At 44.4% G+C, this 19632-nt stretch overlaps 1 protein-coding gene across 1 annotated transcript in view; it reads right to left on the minus strand.

Annotated features, from left to right (window-relative positions):
- Positions 1-19632, minus strand: part of LOC139538739 (vang-like protein 1) — a 58394-nt gene that overhangs the window by 18700 nt on the left and 20062 nt on the right. The window contains exons 2-5 of the mRNA XM_071341133.1: positions 18908-19151; positions 18256-18430; positions 4684-5115; positions 1395-1570 (exon numbers count right to left, since the gene is read on the minus strand). Of these exons, the coding sequence (XP_071197234.1) occupies positions 1395-1570; positions 4684-5115; positions 18256-18430; positions 18908-18960 (836 nt within the window). The 5' untranslated portion in view covers positions 18961-19151. The remainder of the gene's footprint in view (positions 1-1394; positions 1571-4683; positions 5116-18255; positions 18431-18907; positions 19152-19632) is intronic.

Genomic DNA, 19632 nt, shown 5'->3' on the forward strand with positions numbered 1-19632 from the left:
AATTTCTCAGACTGGCCAATAAAAATAAAACATTGATGGGCAAAAGAACACAGACACTGGACAGAGGAACTCGGCCTAGAAGGCCAGCATTCCGGAGTCGGCTCTTCACTGTTGATTTTAAAACTAGCAGAAATCCCACTCTAGAACATTGATATGTCAGTAATAATAAAATATATTTTCAAGATTCATGTTGACATTATTCAATATTCATTACAAAAAAAATATTGAAATCAAAATACTACTCATAAAGTACAAGCCGTAAGGCTTCATATGACACCAACTATTGAATTGTGCACCTACAGATTAAACATTATGGAGACTTAAAGGAGGCCTGGGTAAGGCCTAAATGTCACAAATACTCCAACTTCAATTAATTGTCTCAATTACGCTTTAAGATACAAATGACAAATATATGTCAACAATCCATGGAGTGGGTTTTATTTTGGGTTGCACTGACAAGACATTTATCATTTGTTCACTGCTGTGTATTCTGCCTATTGATTGAACAAATAATACAAACATTAAGAAAAGGATCCTTCTATGGATTACATTTTGTGAAAATCCCCAAAATCATGATGTTGTTTGTTCTGGTTTTGTGAGGAATCACCCAGCACAGCTCTGGGTAGAAGTTGTCCTAAGGCACAGATCTAGGATGAGTTTGTCTTCCACAAACCCTAACCATTAAAGGGAAAAACACAAAGCTGACCTTAGATCAGTTACTAGAGGGAATTCATCATAATCAATCAAAGCGGACCGCTTTTCTCAGGCCCCCGCCCCAATTCCCAGAACAGCCCCCCAGAGTTAAAGGACTGGACTGGAACATTCTGGGTGATTTAGTAACTAAATTACTGCCACTCTTCCCCTTGGACTTAAGTCTCCAATTACTCACAGTTCAACAGTGTGTGTGTGTGTATACACACACACACACACACACCCACACCCACACACACACACACACACACACACACACACACACACACACACACACACACACACACACACACGTGTATGGTTGGGGGCATTCTAAAGGCATTCTCTAATAGTCTGATTATCTGTAGATGTTTATGCTAGCTGATTGATCAGCTGACTGGCTTCTGCTAAGTGACAATAGTGGACACAACAGGGTTACTCAGATCATCAGGGCCACAATAAGTACACCAGCCAGATCCCCGAGGCTCCACTGTTGTATACAGACTGAGTTCATATTGCTGGAAGATCAGTGACTTTGCTACAGTCAGCTGCACCATTTTAGCAAGAGATTGTAGCAGCATGGATTTGCTTGGTTAATATGTTAAGATGCTTATGAAATGATTGAATTTCTCTACATCATATTTCAGTCAGTTTTGAGTGTGTCTGTGTGGATGTGAGTGTGTTTCTGTGTGTGTGTGTATTACCTGAGCTGTCCCAGGTTGTAGTAGCGTGTCTCTCCGTCAGTGGAGCGTATAACACACAGGCTGTAGCAGGGCTGGAGCTGTCTGAGCTCCAGCAGAACAATGGCCAGGTAGTGGACAAACAGCAGAGAGTCCACCAGAGACACAGCAAACTGGACGATACCCTGGTAGTCCTCATCCTGGAAACACAGAGTTAACACACACACGTGTTTGCAAGTTGCATGAAAAAGCTCATCCAGGAGGTGGCGCTCCTAGTGGCCGGGGACTTTAACGCAGGGAAACTTATATCCGTTTGACCTCATTTCTACCAGCATGTTACATGTGCAACTAGAGTGTGCAACTAAAAATAAATCTAGACCACCTTTACTCCACACACAGAGATGCGTACAAAGCTCTCACTTGCCATCCATTTGACAAATCTGACCATAATTCTATCCTCCTGATTCCTGCTTACAAGCAAAAACTAAAGCAGGAAGTACCAGTGACTAGATCAATACATAAGTGGTCAGATGAAGCAGATGCTGAGCTACAGGACTGTTTTGCTAGCACAGACTGGAATATGTTCCGGGATTCTTCCGATGGCATTGAGGAGTACACCACATTGGTCACTGGCTTCATCAATAAGTGCATCAATGACAGTCCCCACGGTGACCGTACATACATACCCCAACCAGAAGCCATGGATTACAGGCAGCATCCGCACTGAGCTAAAGGGTGGAGCTGCCGCTTTCAAGGAGCGGGACTCTAACCCGGGAAGCTTATAAGAAATCCTGCTATGCCCTCTGACGAACCATCAAACAGACAAAGCGTCAATACAGGACTAAGATTGAATCGTACTACTCCAGCTCTGACGCTCATCGGACGTGGCAAGGCTTGCAAATTATTACAGACTACAAAAGGGAAGCACAGCCATGAGCTGCCAGTGACACGAGTCTACCAGACGAGCTAAATGACTTCTATGCTCGCTTGAAGGCAAGCAACACTGAAACATGCATTTGAGCACCAGCTGTTCCGGACAACTGTGTGATTTAATTTAATTTATTTAACCTTTATTTAACTAGGCGTGTGATCACGCTCTCCATAGATTATGTAAGTAAGACCTTTAAACAGGTCTAAGTTCACAAGGCCGCAGGGCCAGACGGATTACCAGGTAGTGTACTCTGAGCATGCGTTAACCAACTGGCATTGAGAGCATCCTGTCGGGCTGTATCACCACCTGGTACGGCAACTGCACCGCCCACAACAGCAGGGCTCTCCAGAGGGTGGTGCGGGGGCAAACTACCTGCCCTCCAGGACATCTACAGCACCCGATGTCACAGGAAGGCCAAAGAGTTCACCCAAGCCAACAACCACCCAAGCCACTGCTTGTCATCCCGCTACCATCCAGAAGGCGAGGTCAGTACAGGGCATCAAAGCTGGGACCGAGAGACCGAAGCTGTTTTTCAATCTCAAGGCCATCAGACTGTTAAACAGCCATCACTAAAACAGAGAGGCTGCTGCCTACATACAGACTTGAAATCCTCAGTCACTTTAATAAATGGATCACTAGTCACTTTAATAATGCCACTTTAACTTTAATCATCTCATACGTATATACTGTATTTTATAGCATCTATTGCATCTTGCCTATGCCACTCGGTCATCCATATATGTACATATTCTTATTCCATCCATTTAGATTGTGTGTATTAGGTAGTTGTGGAATTGTTAGATTACTTGTTAGATATTACTGCACTGTCAGAACTAGAAGCACAAGCATTTCGCTACACTCACATTAACATCTGCTAACCAAGTGTATAAGACCAAATAAAATGGCATTTGAAGTGTCTTCACTGACATTTTCAACCTGTCCCTGACTGAGTCTGTAATACCAACATGTTTCAAGCAGACCACCATAGTCCCTGTGCCCAAGTACACCAAGGTAACCTGTCTAAATGACTACCGACCTGCAGCACTCACATCTGTAGCCATGAAGTGCTTTGAAAGGTCATGGCTCACATCAATAACATTATCCCAGAAACCCTATACCCACTCCAATTTGCATACCGCCCCAACAGATCCACAGATGATGCAATCTCTATTGCATTCCACACTGACCTTTCCCATCTGAACAAAAGGAACACATACGTAAGAATGCCGTTCATTGACTACAGCTCAGCGTTCAACACCATAGTGCCCTCAAAGCTCATCAATAAGCTAAGGACCCTGGGACTAAACACCTCCCTCTGCAACTGGATCCTGGACTTCCTGAAGGGCTGCCCCAGGTGGTAAGGGTAAGTAACAACACATCTGCCATGCTGATTCTCAACACAGGGGCCCCTCAGGGGTGCATGCACAGTCCCCTCCTGTACTCCATGTTCACCCAGGACTGCATGGCCAGGCATGATTCCAGAGCTTCAAATTCAGAGCTTCAAATTCCTTGGTGTCCACATCACCAATGAACTATCATGGTCCAAACACACCAAGACAGTCATGAAGAGGGCATGACAACGCCTATTCCCCCTCAGGAGACTGAAAAGATTTGGCATGGGTCTTCAGATTCTCAAAAAGTTTTACCATCGAGAGCATCCTGACTGGTTGCATCACTGCCTGGTATGGCAACTGCTCGGCCTCTGACCGCAAGGCACTACAGAGGGTAGTGCGTACGGACCAGTACATCACTGGGGCTAAGCTTCCTGCCATCCAGGACCTCTATACCAGGCGGTGTCAGAGGAAGGCCCTAAAAATTGCCAAAGACTCCAGCCACCCTAGTCATAGACTGTTCTCTCTGCTACCGCACGGCAAGCGGTACCGGAGCGCCAAGTCTAGGTCCAAATGGCTTATTAACAGCTTCTACCCCCATGCCATTAGACTCCTGAACAGCTAATCAAATGGCTACCTGGACTATTTGCATTGACCCCCCCATTTTTACGCTGCTGCTACTCTCTGTTTATTATCCATGCACAGTCACTTTACCTCTACCTACATGTACATATTACTTCAATTACCTCGACTAACCAGTGCACCCACACATTGACTCTGTACCGACATCCCCTGTATATAGCTTGGCTACCATTATTTGATTGTGCTCTTTAATTATTTGTTATTTTTCTATTTTCTTCTTATTGTTTATTTTTTTTTTCATTTTATTTTAGTAAATGCATTAACACTTATTTTTCTTAAAACTGCATTGTTGGTTAAGGGCTTGTAAGTAAGCATTTCACTGTACGTCTACACCTGTTGTATTTGGTGCATGTGACAAATACAATTTGATGTACACACACACACACACACGATTATGAAACATACACACCTGTGAGTCGAGGATGCGGACCCCATAGAACAGCCAGTAGGAGATTGTGAGCAGCAGTGTGAGAATGGCCAGGAGGGCTCGGTACACACACACCCTGGGCAGGCTGGCACGGGCCTGGCGCAGGAAGATCGCCCACACAGCTAGCAGAAGGATGAGAAGTTTACAGGACACAGAGAGGAAGAGGCCCTCGCAGGCTGAGCCACAGGCCTGCAGCCTGGCCGGCCACAGCACCGCCGGGAGGACCAGGAAGGCCAGGGGGGTGGCCAGGACCAGTAGCCCCACACAGAGGCCCAGAGCTAGGGAAGCGTAGCGCCGACAGCCCTGCCCCAGGCCGTCCTCCGACCTCTTCCCCAGACCAACCACCTCCTCCTGGGATAGACTAAGCTCTGAGGTGCCAGTCACCGCCGTGGTGGTTTCCCCCCAGTTATCATCCTAAAAGAGAGAGGAGAGGGAGATAAAGAGAGGGAAAGGACAGAGAGAAGGAGAGAGAAGAGATTAAAACGTAGCATATGGTTGATAGCACAGACACTTCCAGAGAAGAGAGGTAGAGGAAGAGTGAGAGAGGAAGAGAGTGAAAACAGAAGATAGAAAAGGACAGGAATAGTCTCTGTGGAGGGATATGAGAGACAAACCAAAGTAACAAATACACACTGGTAGATAGATACACATAAATGCTGGTTTTATTCCATTCTCTGTCTCTGCTACACACAAAGACAGACAGACTAGAGATACACTGACTAAATCCCTTGAGGTTTACCGCAAACATCCCATCCGTCATTCTATTTAAAGAAGCCTTCGGCTTTCCTGGGGTTCTGTGTTATTGTGACAGGCTTTCAGCTCCCCACTGATCCACATAGAGGAGGACAGTACACATTCAGACTGCTCATCATGACCAGGTAGGGATGACAGAGATGCGCACACACACAAACATCTGAAATCACAATAAGGATGATGTTTTGCAGGTCTAGCATTGCAAATTAAGAGTCAAATCTGCTCTTCCTGCTCAGGATGGAGATGAACATAAATGTGCCGTAAGAGGAAGGAGCACAGCGAGAGACTGATTAAAGGCCTGTCTGCCGAAGAGAGCATTTCTCTTACTGCCAGTTATTCAGCTATTTATTATCTTGCTCTCTCTCTCTCCCTGGTAAGGAGCTGGGAACAGTGTGTGTGTGTATTCCATTCCATGAAAAGTAGATTGGAATACTGTAGCCACCTTCTTCTGTCAGATCACATACACTTACCCACATGACACCCCTAAAGCTTCACAAGAGAGGGGGTGAGAAACACACAAAATGTTAGAAAAAGAGAGAAGGGGAGAACGATGGAGAGAACGACAGAGAATGGAGATAAACATTAATCTGGTGACCCCTATTTGAGAGAGTGATGGGTCAGCTCTTTTAAAATAATCTTAACACTAGAACTGCCAAGACGGTCAATCTGACTGTTTTCAATTTTGTAATTTAATAACTTAAATTTCACTAAAAACCTTGAACCCACCTGTCCCTGACTTTTCCTAAATATGTGTACTTTAAACTTGATCAGTACTTTCAGACAAATATCACAAAAGACAAAAACTTTCTGCATTTTATCCTCAAAGCGCCATGATGGTCATTTGACCGTATGCATATTTAACAGGAGAATAGCTGGGCCTTGAGGAGCACCAATAGCCACCAGTCTAATAAATCCATTTAACTAGAAAAGTCAGGCCTCATTGGACCCCTTTTTGTGCCAATGTCTTTTTGGTTGTGTTTATGGTAACATTAGTATACCAAAATATAATTATTTGAAAGAACATACACATTTGTTCATGTTACTGTGCAGGCTATATGTAAAAACGAAAAAGCAACAAAAACTGAATTTAAAGTGGAAAATCTATTTTATTGGTGGAGTGCCTTTGTTACAACTATGAAACAAAAGAATGTGCATTGAAACACAGTAAAATGTCATTTTTATAAACTACAAAACAAATAAATACCCAAACTGCAAGACATCCGGTCAATGAAGAAAATATCAGTGTAGGCGCCAAGCATGCTTGTGAATAGTGAAAATCAGCACAAAAGCAATAATTGCATTATAATGAACATAAGTGTTGATATGACAGCTGTTAAAAAGTATATTATTGTCAGTTATTGGACACATTATCTGTGGCCTCACTCATGTTTACAGTATGGTGTGAGTCTTCACGCAACAGTTGGATCTCATGTAGCTGTTATCCCTTGTTCTAATAGTCACCACAAGTCTTTGTCACTTTCACTTGATTGCAACAATTCGCTTGCCGCTTGAAACCGGTGTCGTGGGTTCTGTTCCGAGTGCATCTGCCCACCTTGCAGTTTTTCCTCCATGGGAGCTGTGCGCAATTCGGCTTTCGCAATGGCTCACGTAGAATCTTTTCTGCTGCCTTGGCCCTCTCTCACGTAGCCCGTGTGGCAGACTCATGATGAAAGGCCACAGAGGGTCCTCATGAATGGGGCCCTCTCTGATGAACTGACCCTGAACACAGGGGTGTGTCCTTTCACCTTTGTGGTTCTTCATCTACACTAATGAGATGAAGATCCAAGGAAACAATGTGAGCCTTTTCAAGTACGCGGACGACATGGCTCTGGTGGGACTCTTTTTCTAAAGATGCTAACGTCATTTTAAACAGACCAACAACCTTCAAGAATGATGCCGGTAAAGTGCCCTCCACATCAACGTGAGAAAAAAACTAAGGAGCTGATCATCAATGGCAACAACTTGCCAATGTCCCAACTACTATCTCTGAACGACCAATCAGTGGAGGTGGTTGAGCATTTCAAATACCTAGGGACACAAATTTATAACATGCTGAGTTTCACAGAGAATGCAGACTGTATTTTTTTTTAAAGCAAGTCAGCACCTGTTTTTAATCAGGAAATTGAAGGGGTTTGTGGTCAGTCAGGATGTTCTGGAGAGGGTGTACAGCATCTTGGTGTAGAGCATCCTCACGTTCAATATGACAGTCTGGTATGGTAGTCTGAGCGTGGGGAGCAAAGCAAAACTGACCAGAATAGTAAACACAGCCAGCAAAGTAATTGGTCGACCACAGGCACAGTTGACCAGTCTGTTCCACAAGGTAACCATAAAGAAGACACTGGCTGTTGTTGGCGACCCCTCCCACCCTCTACACCCTCAGTTGGAGAGGCTTCCCTCTGGCCGGCGCTTCAGAATGCCCATGGCCAAGAAGAACGTGTTCAAACATTAATGTGTTCCTTGTGCTGTTGAACTACTAAATGCAATGTAAATTGTATCAGTATATGATATATTTATCTATCCAGTGCAGTTGGGACTGCGGTCATTTGTGAGTAAATGTATCAATGTCCTCTATGTTTTTAGTGTATGCAATATGATGGACTAGTATGTGATCCTTTCAATGAAAGGTGACACCAAAGAAAAATGTCTGTTCTGGATGGACAATAAAGTTTTATTTTATTCGATTCCCTCCTGCTCATGGGTGTTGTTCATGCACTGATTGAACAACACGTGTGCGTTGATAGCAGCCAAGTCAAGCATGTTGTAGCGGCGAGTTCATCCTTTCACCAAGTACACCCATGCCATCTGATCCAAAACATTATCCGACACTCGCTCACTTGCTGCCTGATATGGATCCATTCCCAGATATGGAAAGCCAATCAGCATGAATCAGAATAATAATCCTCAGAGATGTCACAATCCACTCTTCCCCGCCATCTGAGTCGTTTTCATCTTGTAGCAACTCTAACACAGCATGCACATCCATTCTTCTTGGTCTTGCCATTGTAAATTACACACACTCTCACTATGTAGCCTACTCCAAGTAGGCCTAGAATAGACTAATAAGACTGCTTGGATTCGGTGGACTGATATAGGGTACACTGTTTTGAGATTATACATTGATTATACACTGGTGTTAAAATGGCACCGGACAAGGCGGCAGACATTTTACATGTCCCCAACCGATTGTGTTATTTGTTCGTTTATTGGCAACTTATATTTTTTACAAATGTTGTACATAATGTTGCCGCTACCGTCTCTTATGACCGAAAATAACTTCTGGACATCAGGACTGCAATTACTCACCACGGACTGGCAGAATCCTTTTATTCTTTTAATGAGTCTGACAAGCACGACGCGAACGATATACTGCTTTCTCTGGAACAGGCCCAGATCCCCATGATCTGCGTGAAGAGAAGGCGGAGAAAAATGGGCCGGAGGGCGGGCCGCCTTCTGAGAATTCGTAGGCGATCGAATCAAACCCCACTTCCTTCCATTCTGCTAGCAAATGTGCAATCTTTGGACAATAAAATAGATAACCTACGTGGAAGATTAAACTACCAACGGGACATTCAAAACTGTAATATCTTATGCTTCACGGAGTTGTGGCTGAACGACGACACTATCAACATACAGCTGGCTGGTTATACGCTGCACCGGCAGGATAGAACACCGGCGTCTGGTAAGACAAGGGGTGGCAGACTATATATTTTTGTATTATAGTATAAAAATACTATGTATTTTTGTAAATAACAGCTGGTGCACGATATCTAAGGATGTCTCGAGCTATTGCTGACCTGAGGTAGAGTATCTCATGATAAACTGTAGACCACACTACCTACCTCGAGATTTTTCATCTGTATTTTTCGTAGCTGTTTACATACCACCACAGTTAGAGGCTGGCACTAAGACAGCATTGAATGAGCTGTATTCTGCCATAAGCAAACAAGAAAACACTCACCCAGAGGTGGCGCTCCTAGTAGCCGGCGACCTTAATGCAGGGAAACTTAAATCCATTTGACCAAATTTCTATCAGCATGTTAAATGTACAGCCAGAGGAAAAAATAAATAAATAAATAGACCAGCTTTACTCCACACACAGAGACGCATACAAAGCTCTCCCTCGCCCTCCATTTGGCAAATCTGACCATAATTCTATCCTCCCGATTCCTGCTTACAAGCAAAAAATTTAAGCAGGAAGCACCAGTGACTAGATCAATAAAAAAGTGGTCAGATGAAGCAGATGCTGAGCTACAGGACTGTTTTGCTAGCACAGACTGGAATATGTTCCGGGATTCCTCCGATGGCATTGAGGAGTACACCACATCAGTCATTGGCTTCATCAATAAGTGCATCGATGACGTCGTCCCCACAGTGACCGCACGTACATACCCCAACCAGAAGACATGGATTACAGGCAACAGCTGCACTGAGCTAAAGGGTAGAGCTGCCGCTTTCAAGGAGTGGGACTCTAACCCGGAAGCTTATAAGAAATCTTGTTATGCCCTCCGACGAATCATCAAACAGGCCAAGCGTCAATACAGGACTAAGATCGAATCGTACTACACCGGCTCTGACGCTCGTCGAATGTGGCAAGGCTTAAAAACCATTACAGACTACAAAGGGAAGCACAGCCGAGAGCTGCCCAGTGACACGAGCCTACCAGACGAGCTAAATTACTTTATGCTCACTTGGAGGCAAATAACACTGAAACATGCATGAGAGCACCAGCTGTTCCGGAAGACTGTGTGATCACTCTCTCCGCAGCCGATGTGAGTAAGACCTTTAAACAGGCCAACATTCACAAGGCCAGACAGATTACCAGGATGTGTACTGCGAGCATACGCTGACATTTTCAACCTCTCCCTGTCCGAGTCTGTAATACCAACATGTTTTAAGCAGACCACCGTAGTGCCTGTGCACAAGAACACGAAGGTAACCTGCCTAAATGACTACCGACCCATAGCACTCACGTCTGTAGCCATGAAGTGCTTTGAAAGGCTGGTCAAGGCTCACATCATCAACATTATCCCAGAAACCCAAGACCCACTCCAACTTGAATACCGCCCCAATAGATCCACAGATGATATAATCTCTATTGCACTCCACACTGCCCTTTCCCACCTAGACAAAAGGAACACCTATGTGTGAATGCTATTCATTGACTACAGCTCAGGATTCAACACCATAATGCCCTCAAATCTCATCAATAAGCTAAGGACCCTGGGACTAAACACCTCCCTCTGCAACTGGATCCTGGACTTCCTGACCGGCCGCCCCCCAGGAGGTAAGGGTAGGTACAGCTGAAGTCGGAAGTTTATAGAAAAGTTTGTCAGCTCGCTTCTCTCTCTTTACATTTGAGGTTCTGGGTGTTTGTGACCATTATAAACTCTCTCTTCTCTTGTGTGTGTGTGTACAGTTGAAGTCAGAAGTTTACATAGACTTAGGTTGGAGTCATTTAAAACTCGTTTTTCAACCACTCCACAAATATCTTGTTAACAAACTATAGATTGTTAACAAGTCGGGTAGGACATCTTTGTGCATGACACAAGTAATTTTTCCAACAACTGTTTATAGACAGATTATTTCACTTACATTTCACTGTATCACAATTCCAGTTGGTCAGAAGTTTACATACACTAAGTTGACTGTGCCTTTAAACAGCTTGTAAAATTCCAGAAAATGTCATGGCTTTAGAAGCTTCTGATAGGCTAATTGACATAATTTGAGTCAATTGGAGGTGTACCTGTGGATGTATTTCAAGGCCAACCTTCAGTACCTCTTTGCTTGACATCATGGGAAAATCAAAAGCAATCAGCCAAGACCTCAGAGAAAGAAAATTGTAGACCTCCACATGTCTGGTTCATCCTTTTCAGCAATTTCCCAATGCCTGAAGGTACCACGTTCTGTACAAACAATAGTACGCAAGTCTAAACACCATGGGACCACGCAGCCGTCATACAACTCAGGAAGGAGACGCGTTCTGTTTCCTAGAGGTGAACGTACTTTGGTGCGAAAAGTGCAAATCAATCCCAGAACAACAGCAAAGGACCTTGTGAAGATGCTGGAGGAAACAGGTACAAAAGTATCTATATCCACAGTAAAACGAGTCATATATCGACATAACCTAAGAGGCCGCTCAGCAAGGAAGAAGCCACTGCTCCAAAACCGCCATTAAAAAAGCCAGACTAAGGTTTGAAACTGCACATGGGGACAAAGATCGTATTCTTTGGAGAAATGTCCTCTGGTCTGATGAAACAAAAATAGAACTGTTTGGCCATAATGACCATTGTTATGTTTGGCGGAAAAAGGGGGAGCCTTGCAAGCTGAAGAACACCATCCCAACTGTGAAGCACGGGGGTGGCAGCATCATGTTGTGGGCATGCTTTGCTGCAGGAGTGAGATGTTGCTTCAATATATCCACATAATTTTCCTGCCGCATGAGGCCATTCTATTTTGTGAAGTGCACCAGTCCGGTGCACTTCACAAAATAGAATGGCCTCATGCGGCAGGAAAATTATGTGGATATATTGAAGCAACATCTCAAGACATCAGTCAAGAAGTTAAAGCTTGGTCGCAAATGGGTCTTCCAAATGGACAATGACCCCAAGCATACTTCCAATGTTGTGGCAAAATGGCTTAAGGACAACAAAGTCAAGGTATTGGAGTGCCATCACAAAGCCCTGACCACAATCCTATAGAAAATTTGTGGGCAGAACTGAAAAAGCGTGTGCGAGCAAGAAGGCCTACAAACCTGACTCAGTTACACCAGCTCTGTCAGGAGGAATGGGCCAAAATTCACCCAACTTATTGTGGGAAACTTGTGGAAGGCTCCCCGAAACGTTTGACCCAAGTTAAACAATTTAAAGGTAATGCTACCAAATACTAATTGAGTGCATGTAAACTTCTGACACACTGGGAATGTGATGAAAGAAATAAGAGCTGAAATAAATCACTCTCTACTATTATTCTGACATTTCACATTCTTAAAATAAAGTGGTGATCCTAACTGACCTAAGACAGGACAATTTTACTAGGATTAAATGTCAGGAATTGTGAAAAACTGAGTTTAAATGTATTTGGCTATGGTGTATGTAAACCTCCGACTTCAACTGTAACAACTGATCCTCAACACAGGGGCCCCCTCAGGGGTGCGTGTTTAGTCCCATTCGGTACTCCCTGTTCAATCATGACTGCACGGCCAGGCACGACTCCAACACCATCATTAAGTTTGCCGATGACACAACAGTGGTAGGCATGATCACCGACAATGACAAGACAGCCTATAGGGAGGAGGTAAGAGACCTGACCGTGTGATGCAAGGATAACAACCTCTCCCTCAACATGATCAAGACAAAGGAGATGATTGTGGGCTACAAGAAAAAGAGGACTGTGCAGCCCCCATTCTCATCGACGGGGCTGCAGTGGAGCAGGTTGAGAGCTTCAAGTTCCTTGGTGCCCACATCACCAACAAACTAACATGGTCCAAGCACACCAAGACAGTCGCGAAGAGGGCACGACAAAAACTATTCCCCCTCAGGAGACTGAAAAGATTTGGCATGGGTCCTCAGATCCTCAAAATGTTCTACAGCTGCACCCTTCGAGAGCATCCTGACTGGTTGCATCACTGCCTGGTATGGCAACTGCTTGGCCTCCGACCGCAGGCACTACAGAGGGTAGTGCGAACGGCCCAGTATATCACTGGGGCCAAGCTTCCTGCCATCCAGGACCTCTATACCAGGCGGTGTCAGAGGAAGGCCCTAAAAATTGCCAAAGACTCCAGCCACCCTAGTCATAGACTGTTCTCTCTGCTACCGCACGGCAAGAGGTACCGGAACGCCAAGTCTAGGTCCAAGAGGCTTCTAAACAGCTTCTACCTCCAAGCCATAAGACTCCTGAACACCTAATCAAATGGCTACCCAGACTATTTGCATTGCCCCCCACCCCCCTCTTTTACACCGCTGCTACTCTCTGTTGTTATCATCTATGCATAGTCACTTTAATAACAACTCTACCTTCATGTACATATTTCCTCAACTAACCGGTGCCCCCGCCAATTGACTCTGTACCGGTATCCCCCCTGTATATAGTCTCACTATTGTTATTTTACTGCGGCTCTTTAATTACTTGATACTTTTATTTCTTATCCGTATATATTTTTAAACTGCATTGTTGGTTAGGGGCTCGTAAGTAAGCATTTCACTGTAAGGTCTACACCTGTTGTATTCGGCGAGTGTGACGAATAAAATTTGATCTGAACAAAAATATAAACATGCAACAATTTCAAAGATTTTACTGAGTTACAGTTCATATAAAGGAAATCAGTAAATTTAAATAAATTCATTAGGCACTAATCTATGGATTTCACATGACTGGGAATACAGATATGCATCTGTTGGTCACAGATACCTTTAAAAAAAAGTAAAGGTGTGGATCAGTAATCTAGTCAGTATCTGGTGACCACCATTTGCCTAATTTAAGTGGTCCCATGTGGCTCAGTTGATAGAGCATGGTACTTGCAATGCCAGGTTTGTAGGTTCGATTCCCACGGGGGACCAGTACGAATGAAAATGTGTGCACTCTCTACTGTAAGTCACTCTGGATAAGAGCGTCTGCTAAATGACTAAAATGTATTACAACATCTCCTTCGCATAGAGTTGATCAAGCTGTTGATTTTGGCTTGTGGAATGTTGTCCCACTCCTCTTGAATGGCTGTGCGAAGTTGCTGGATACTAGCGGGAACTGGAACACGCTGTCGTACACGTCAATCCAGAGCATCTCAAACATGCTCAAAAGGGTGACATGTCTGGTAAGTATGCAGGCCATGGAAGAACTGGGACATTTTCAGATTCCAGGAATTGTGTACAGATCCATTGAGACATGGTGCTGTGCATCATCATGCTGAAACATGAGGTGATGGCGGTGGAAGAATGTCACAACTCAGGATCTCGTCACGGTATCTCTGTGCATTCAAATTGCCATTGATAAAATGCAATTGTGTTTGTTGCCCGTAGCTTATGCCTGCCCATACCATATCCCCATCACCACCATGGGGCACTCTGTTCTCAACGTTGACAACAGCAAACGACGCTGAACTGCAGTCAGTTCAAGATCCTGGTGAGGATGAAGAGCACACAGATGAGCTTCCCTGAGACAGTTTCTGGCAGTTTGTGAAGAAATTCTTCAGCTGTCCCGGTGGCTGGTCTCAGACGATCCGGCAGGTGAAGAAGCCGGATGTGGTGGTCCTGGGCTGGCGTGGTTACACGTGGTTTGTGGTTCATTTTGTTTTGTTTTAGGCCACATCTATTATTATTATTATTATTATTATTATTATTATGTGTGAAATTAGTTTCAATACAGATTAGGTGTAGTTTGGACGGGCCAGTAACTGTTGTTTTGCAGTCATAAAATACACTATCTTATTATTTTAGTATTTACAGTCCATGTGCTTCTGGATCAATCAAGACATTTTCTAATTTGCATTTGGTGTCCTGAGGAATCTTAGAACCTATTTTAACATAATACATGCATTCATTTAGCAATTTATTATTTATTATGGAATATTTATACAATTGAAATATCAACGGTCAGAATGACCATCATTGCCATTCTAGTAGTTATGGAATTCTGGGGCTCTGAGTGTTAATCACACCTACAACCTATTAGATCATATAACTCTGTCCCGTCTGATGTCTCCCATTTTTACATACATCATCTTAATGTGCTCTCACTCTTCTCCATGTTAAAGATCAGTGAACACAGCCTATATATTATCTAACATCTCTTAAAGCATGGTACATATAACTAATGAGCCTGTGTAGCAATGGTAGAGCAAATGCAGGCTAAAAGCTCTTCATTTACACTCTGTGGCTTAATCCCACAAATGAACTCAAAACTAAAAATCAGAATGTACCATGTTATACAGACCGAAAGGCAGAGAAGGAGAGAAGAGGGGGCAGAGAAGGACAGACACAGAATAAGTGAGACAGACACGGTATAGATAGACACAGTTAGAGAAACAGACACACAGAGAAAGAAAGAAAGGAGAGAGAAGAGAGAATGAGAGAGGGAATTAAAGCAAAAGAGGGAAAGAGAAAGAGAGAGGGAAAGAGAAAGAGAGAGATGGGTGGTGTTTGATGCTTGGCAGCCCTCTCCTCTGGTGGAGAGTGAATATAGATCATATTCAGAGCCCTGGTTAGGCCTGTTACACACTATAATATGACACTAAACACAACAACACACACTAACACTGACTGACTAACAGGCTTCGCTCACAGACACATACAGTAACCTACTAACCCAACACACAAAAGAGCTTTACTGGTATGACTGGAGGTTATTCTGACGTGTGTGTGTGTGTGTGTTTCACATTGGTATACTGGGCAAAAGAACAATGACATTCAGTGGCACACAAAGGAACCTCACTGGTATTTCTAGAGGTTTATCTGACATTTGTACTGTATTTGTGTGTGTATGTTTGCGAGGCCAAAAGGACAAAAGAGCAAAGACATTCCCAATTCTATTTGCTTCCACTACTTCCAAAAGCCTCAGCCCTGCATCATGTGACACACTGCCAGGTGAAGTAGAATAGCAGGCGTGTTAGAGAGGCCAATGCCAACCCCATAGCCTTCAGGCACAACACAACAGTACCATGACACAGAACACAGCCTTATGACATTCTTTTCACCCGTCCGACATTCACTGTTGGCAACCTCTCTATGAATCACACACAGAGACACTGACAGCACACACTACTCACAGACACAGGCAAGTGCACACAAACACACACACACATCCTTACATCATAGGCATGTATGGATTATCCATATCAGCTTTCCTTAGAGTGGTGTTTGGCTGCATGCTAAGGCTAATCTCAGCCTACAGTATGTCAATTCCTCTGTGCCAGATTATATTAGCATTAGCCGTATCCATTTGAAAGAGCAGTGCTCTTAAAGCAGTGGCAGGGATGGGTGGGTGCCATTTGGAAGCACTGCACTGTAATGGTAATGTAATATGATTACAGATGACCTTTTCCACTAGTTGGTAGACAGTGGCTGAACAACATTGCAGACAATGGGTCTATAAGCCACAAGCTTACAATGACACCACAATGTGGAATGTTTGCAGCACGTTAGGCTGAGTCAAACATCCAAATACAAAGAGACATGGAATGAGACAGACAGACAGACGGCTAGACAGACAGACACTGTTTGTAGCTGTATAAATGTAAGCAGTGCTTCGGTAATGCAGCTGAGATGTAGCTGGTACTGCACTACTTGCTGCATAGACCATTCATGCACGTGCAGGCTCATAAATGCTTTATGCATCCACACACACACACTTCATGCAGGACCTTCCACTTACAAAGTCAAGTAGGTCAGAGAGTATGTGAATGGAACCCAGGGCACGAGAGAGTATACTCCTCCTAACATAACTATCACCATTTCCCTCTTTATCTATCCCTCTCCCTCCCTCTGCAGCAGTCTCATTCACTTGATCCATCTCCCTCTATAGCCAGTCTCTAGCCTTCTGACCCTAGCTTCAATAGCCCAGAGCTAAATCTCAACCCCATTGTCAGAGCATCTAAATCATAGGCTTGCTTCCAGAGATAACCATATGTGGATTTAAAATCACCACTTGGATTTAAATCAAGACACATTCTGACCCACATACAGAATGATTACACATAGAACCACAATACTACACACACACATACACAAAGCACAGAAACATACACACACACACATACAGCACAGAAACACACACAGCACAGAAACACACACACACAGCACAGAAACACACACACACAGCACAGAAACACAGCACAGAAACACACACACACACACAGCACAGAAACACACACACGCAATAACAAAGACTGGGAAGTATAGTTCGCACAGGCCAAGGGGAGATTTGCAAATCACAGAAACACACATAATCATACAGCACAGAAATGCACACACACACACACAGCACAGAAACGCACACACACAGCACAGAAACGCACACACACAGCACAGAAACACAGCACAGAAACACATACAGCACAGAAACACACACAGCACAGAAACACACACACACACACACACACACACACACACACACACACACACACACACACACACACACACACACACACACACACACACACACACACACACACACACACACACACACACACACACACACACACACACACACACAGACACACAGCACAGAAACACACAGACACACAGCACAGAAACACACAGCACAGAAACACACACACAGCACAGAAACACACAGCACAGAAACACACACACAGCACAGAAACAGACACACACACAGCACAGAAACAGACACACAGCACAGCACAGAAACACACACACAGCAACACACAGCACAGAAACACAGCACAGAAACAAAGCACAGAAACACAGCACAGAAACACAGAAGCACAGCACAGAAACACAGAAACACAGCACAGAAACACATACGCAATAACAAAGAATGGGAAGTATAGTTCACACAGGCCAAGGGGAGATTTTCAAATCCTCTGACCTATTTGGCCCCTAGTCACCATGGTGATTATGACCCTGTCACTATGCTGATTATGATGTGCCCAGCTGTTTGAGTTTAAAACGGCATGGTGCGCGACTCAGCTGGTTCCCAGCTTGACTCTGTGAGAAAGAGATTGGTTGGGAGATGGCTTCTGTACAGGGTTCCTGTAAGCAAGTGCTGCCCTGTACAGTATAGTTATGTAGGGCTTTTTGAATCTCTCAGGCATGGTTTGTGTGAGTTTTGATTTGTTGGGTTGGAGCTTACCTGGAGGCTTGGAGCCTCGTCTCCAGCCACGGAGGTGGGGACTTCTAGCAGGGGCTCGCTGTTGTGGTTGGGGGAGGCCTGAGTGGGCCCGTAGGGGCTGTTGATGATTACAGACCTCTCTGACCGGCTGCTGTCCTTACTGCTGAGCTTACGCCGCTCACGCCGCCTCTGCTCCCTACACACACACACACACACACAGAGACAGTAACAGCAACGAACAGCAACGAACAAGGAGAGGAAAGCCCAATCCCTCCTAATTAGTCTCTCACACTCCCCATCTCATTTACAGAACAAGTCAGTGAGTCAGTGAAATAGGTTAAAGGCAGTCAGCTGTGACAACCCTACTCCATGAGCTTTATCCATCACTCATCTCTCTCTCCCCCTCTTTTTGAAAAACTTTTTCCCAACAACTGACATGAGGCTTAAATTAAAAAGTAATACACAGTGGGAACAAACAGCATTCAGTTACTCTGCGGCAGATATAGACATAAGCATCCCTCTGATGGTACAGACAGGCCTGCATCTGAACACACTCATTGGCAACTTGACCTTACATCGGCTTGGGTGTGTGTGTGTGTGTGTGCGTGAGTGAGGTGTGAGAGCGGACAGAGAGAGCGAGAAGACAGAGAGAGGAAGTTAGCTGAGCTCTTACCCATGTCTGTTGGATCTGTTGGAGTAGCCAGAGTGGGTGGACTCGGTGTCCATGGTAACGCTGTTCAGAACCAGCGATTGGCCAGGTGTCTGAGGAGGGTGCCTGGGTGTGATGCAGGAGGGTGATGGTGGTCTGATCCAGGAAGAGATGGGTTAACTAACTAAACAGACTGGCAGCAGACTGAAGACGTCAGGTACCTACATTGACAACAACCCTGTAGAGGTCCTTTAGTCGACACATTGACCTGTGATAGAGAGAGTGGGAGAGAGCAGAGAGAGGAGAGAGAGAGAGAGAGAGGTCTGTCATCAATAAATAAAAAATACAACTAAATTCTGTGCTTGCTATCAGAGGCCTATTCACAAACTTCACCACAGGTAAAGCTTAAAGAGGCAAATGTAGGAGTTAAGTGCCAGCCTGTATCTGTTGAAACTTAGAGGCTAGCGTGTTACAGTGATAGACACCCTGGGAGACAGAATATTAAGAGAAGTATTCTCCATTTCATTGTTATTAAAGCTATAATAGGTGATGTGAGGAGTACGGTAAAGGATGACAGACAGGATGATTTGTAACCCAATCCCATCATCATTGGGGATGGTATTTAACAACACAGTGGCCCCCATCATTCTTAAATGGAAGAAGTTTGGAACCGCCAAGACTCTTTCTAGAGCTGGCCGCCCGGCCAAACTGAGCAATCAGGGGAGAAGGACCTTGTTCAGGGAGGTGAC

The sequence above is a fragment of the Salvelinus alpinus genome, chromosome 14, assembly GCF_045679555.1.
Source record: "Salvelinus alpinus chromosome 14, SLU_Salpinus.1, whole genome shotgun sequence".
Classification (NCBI taxonomy): Eukaryota; Metazoa; Chordata; class Actinopteri; order Salmoniformes; family Salmonidae; genus Salvelinus; species Salvelinus alpinus.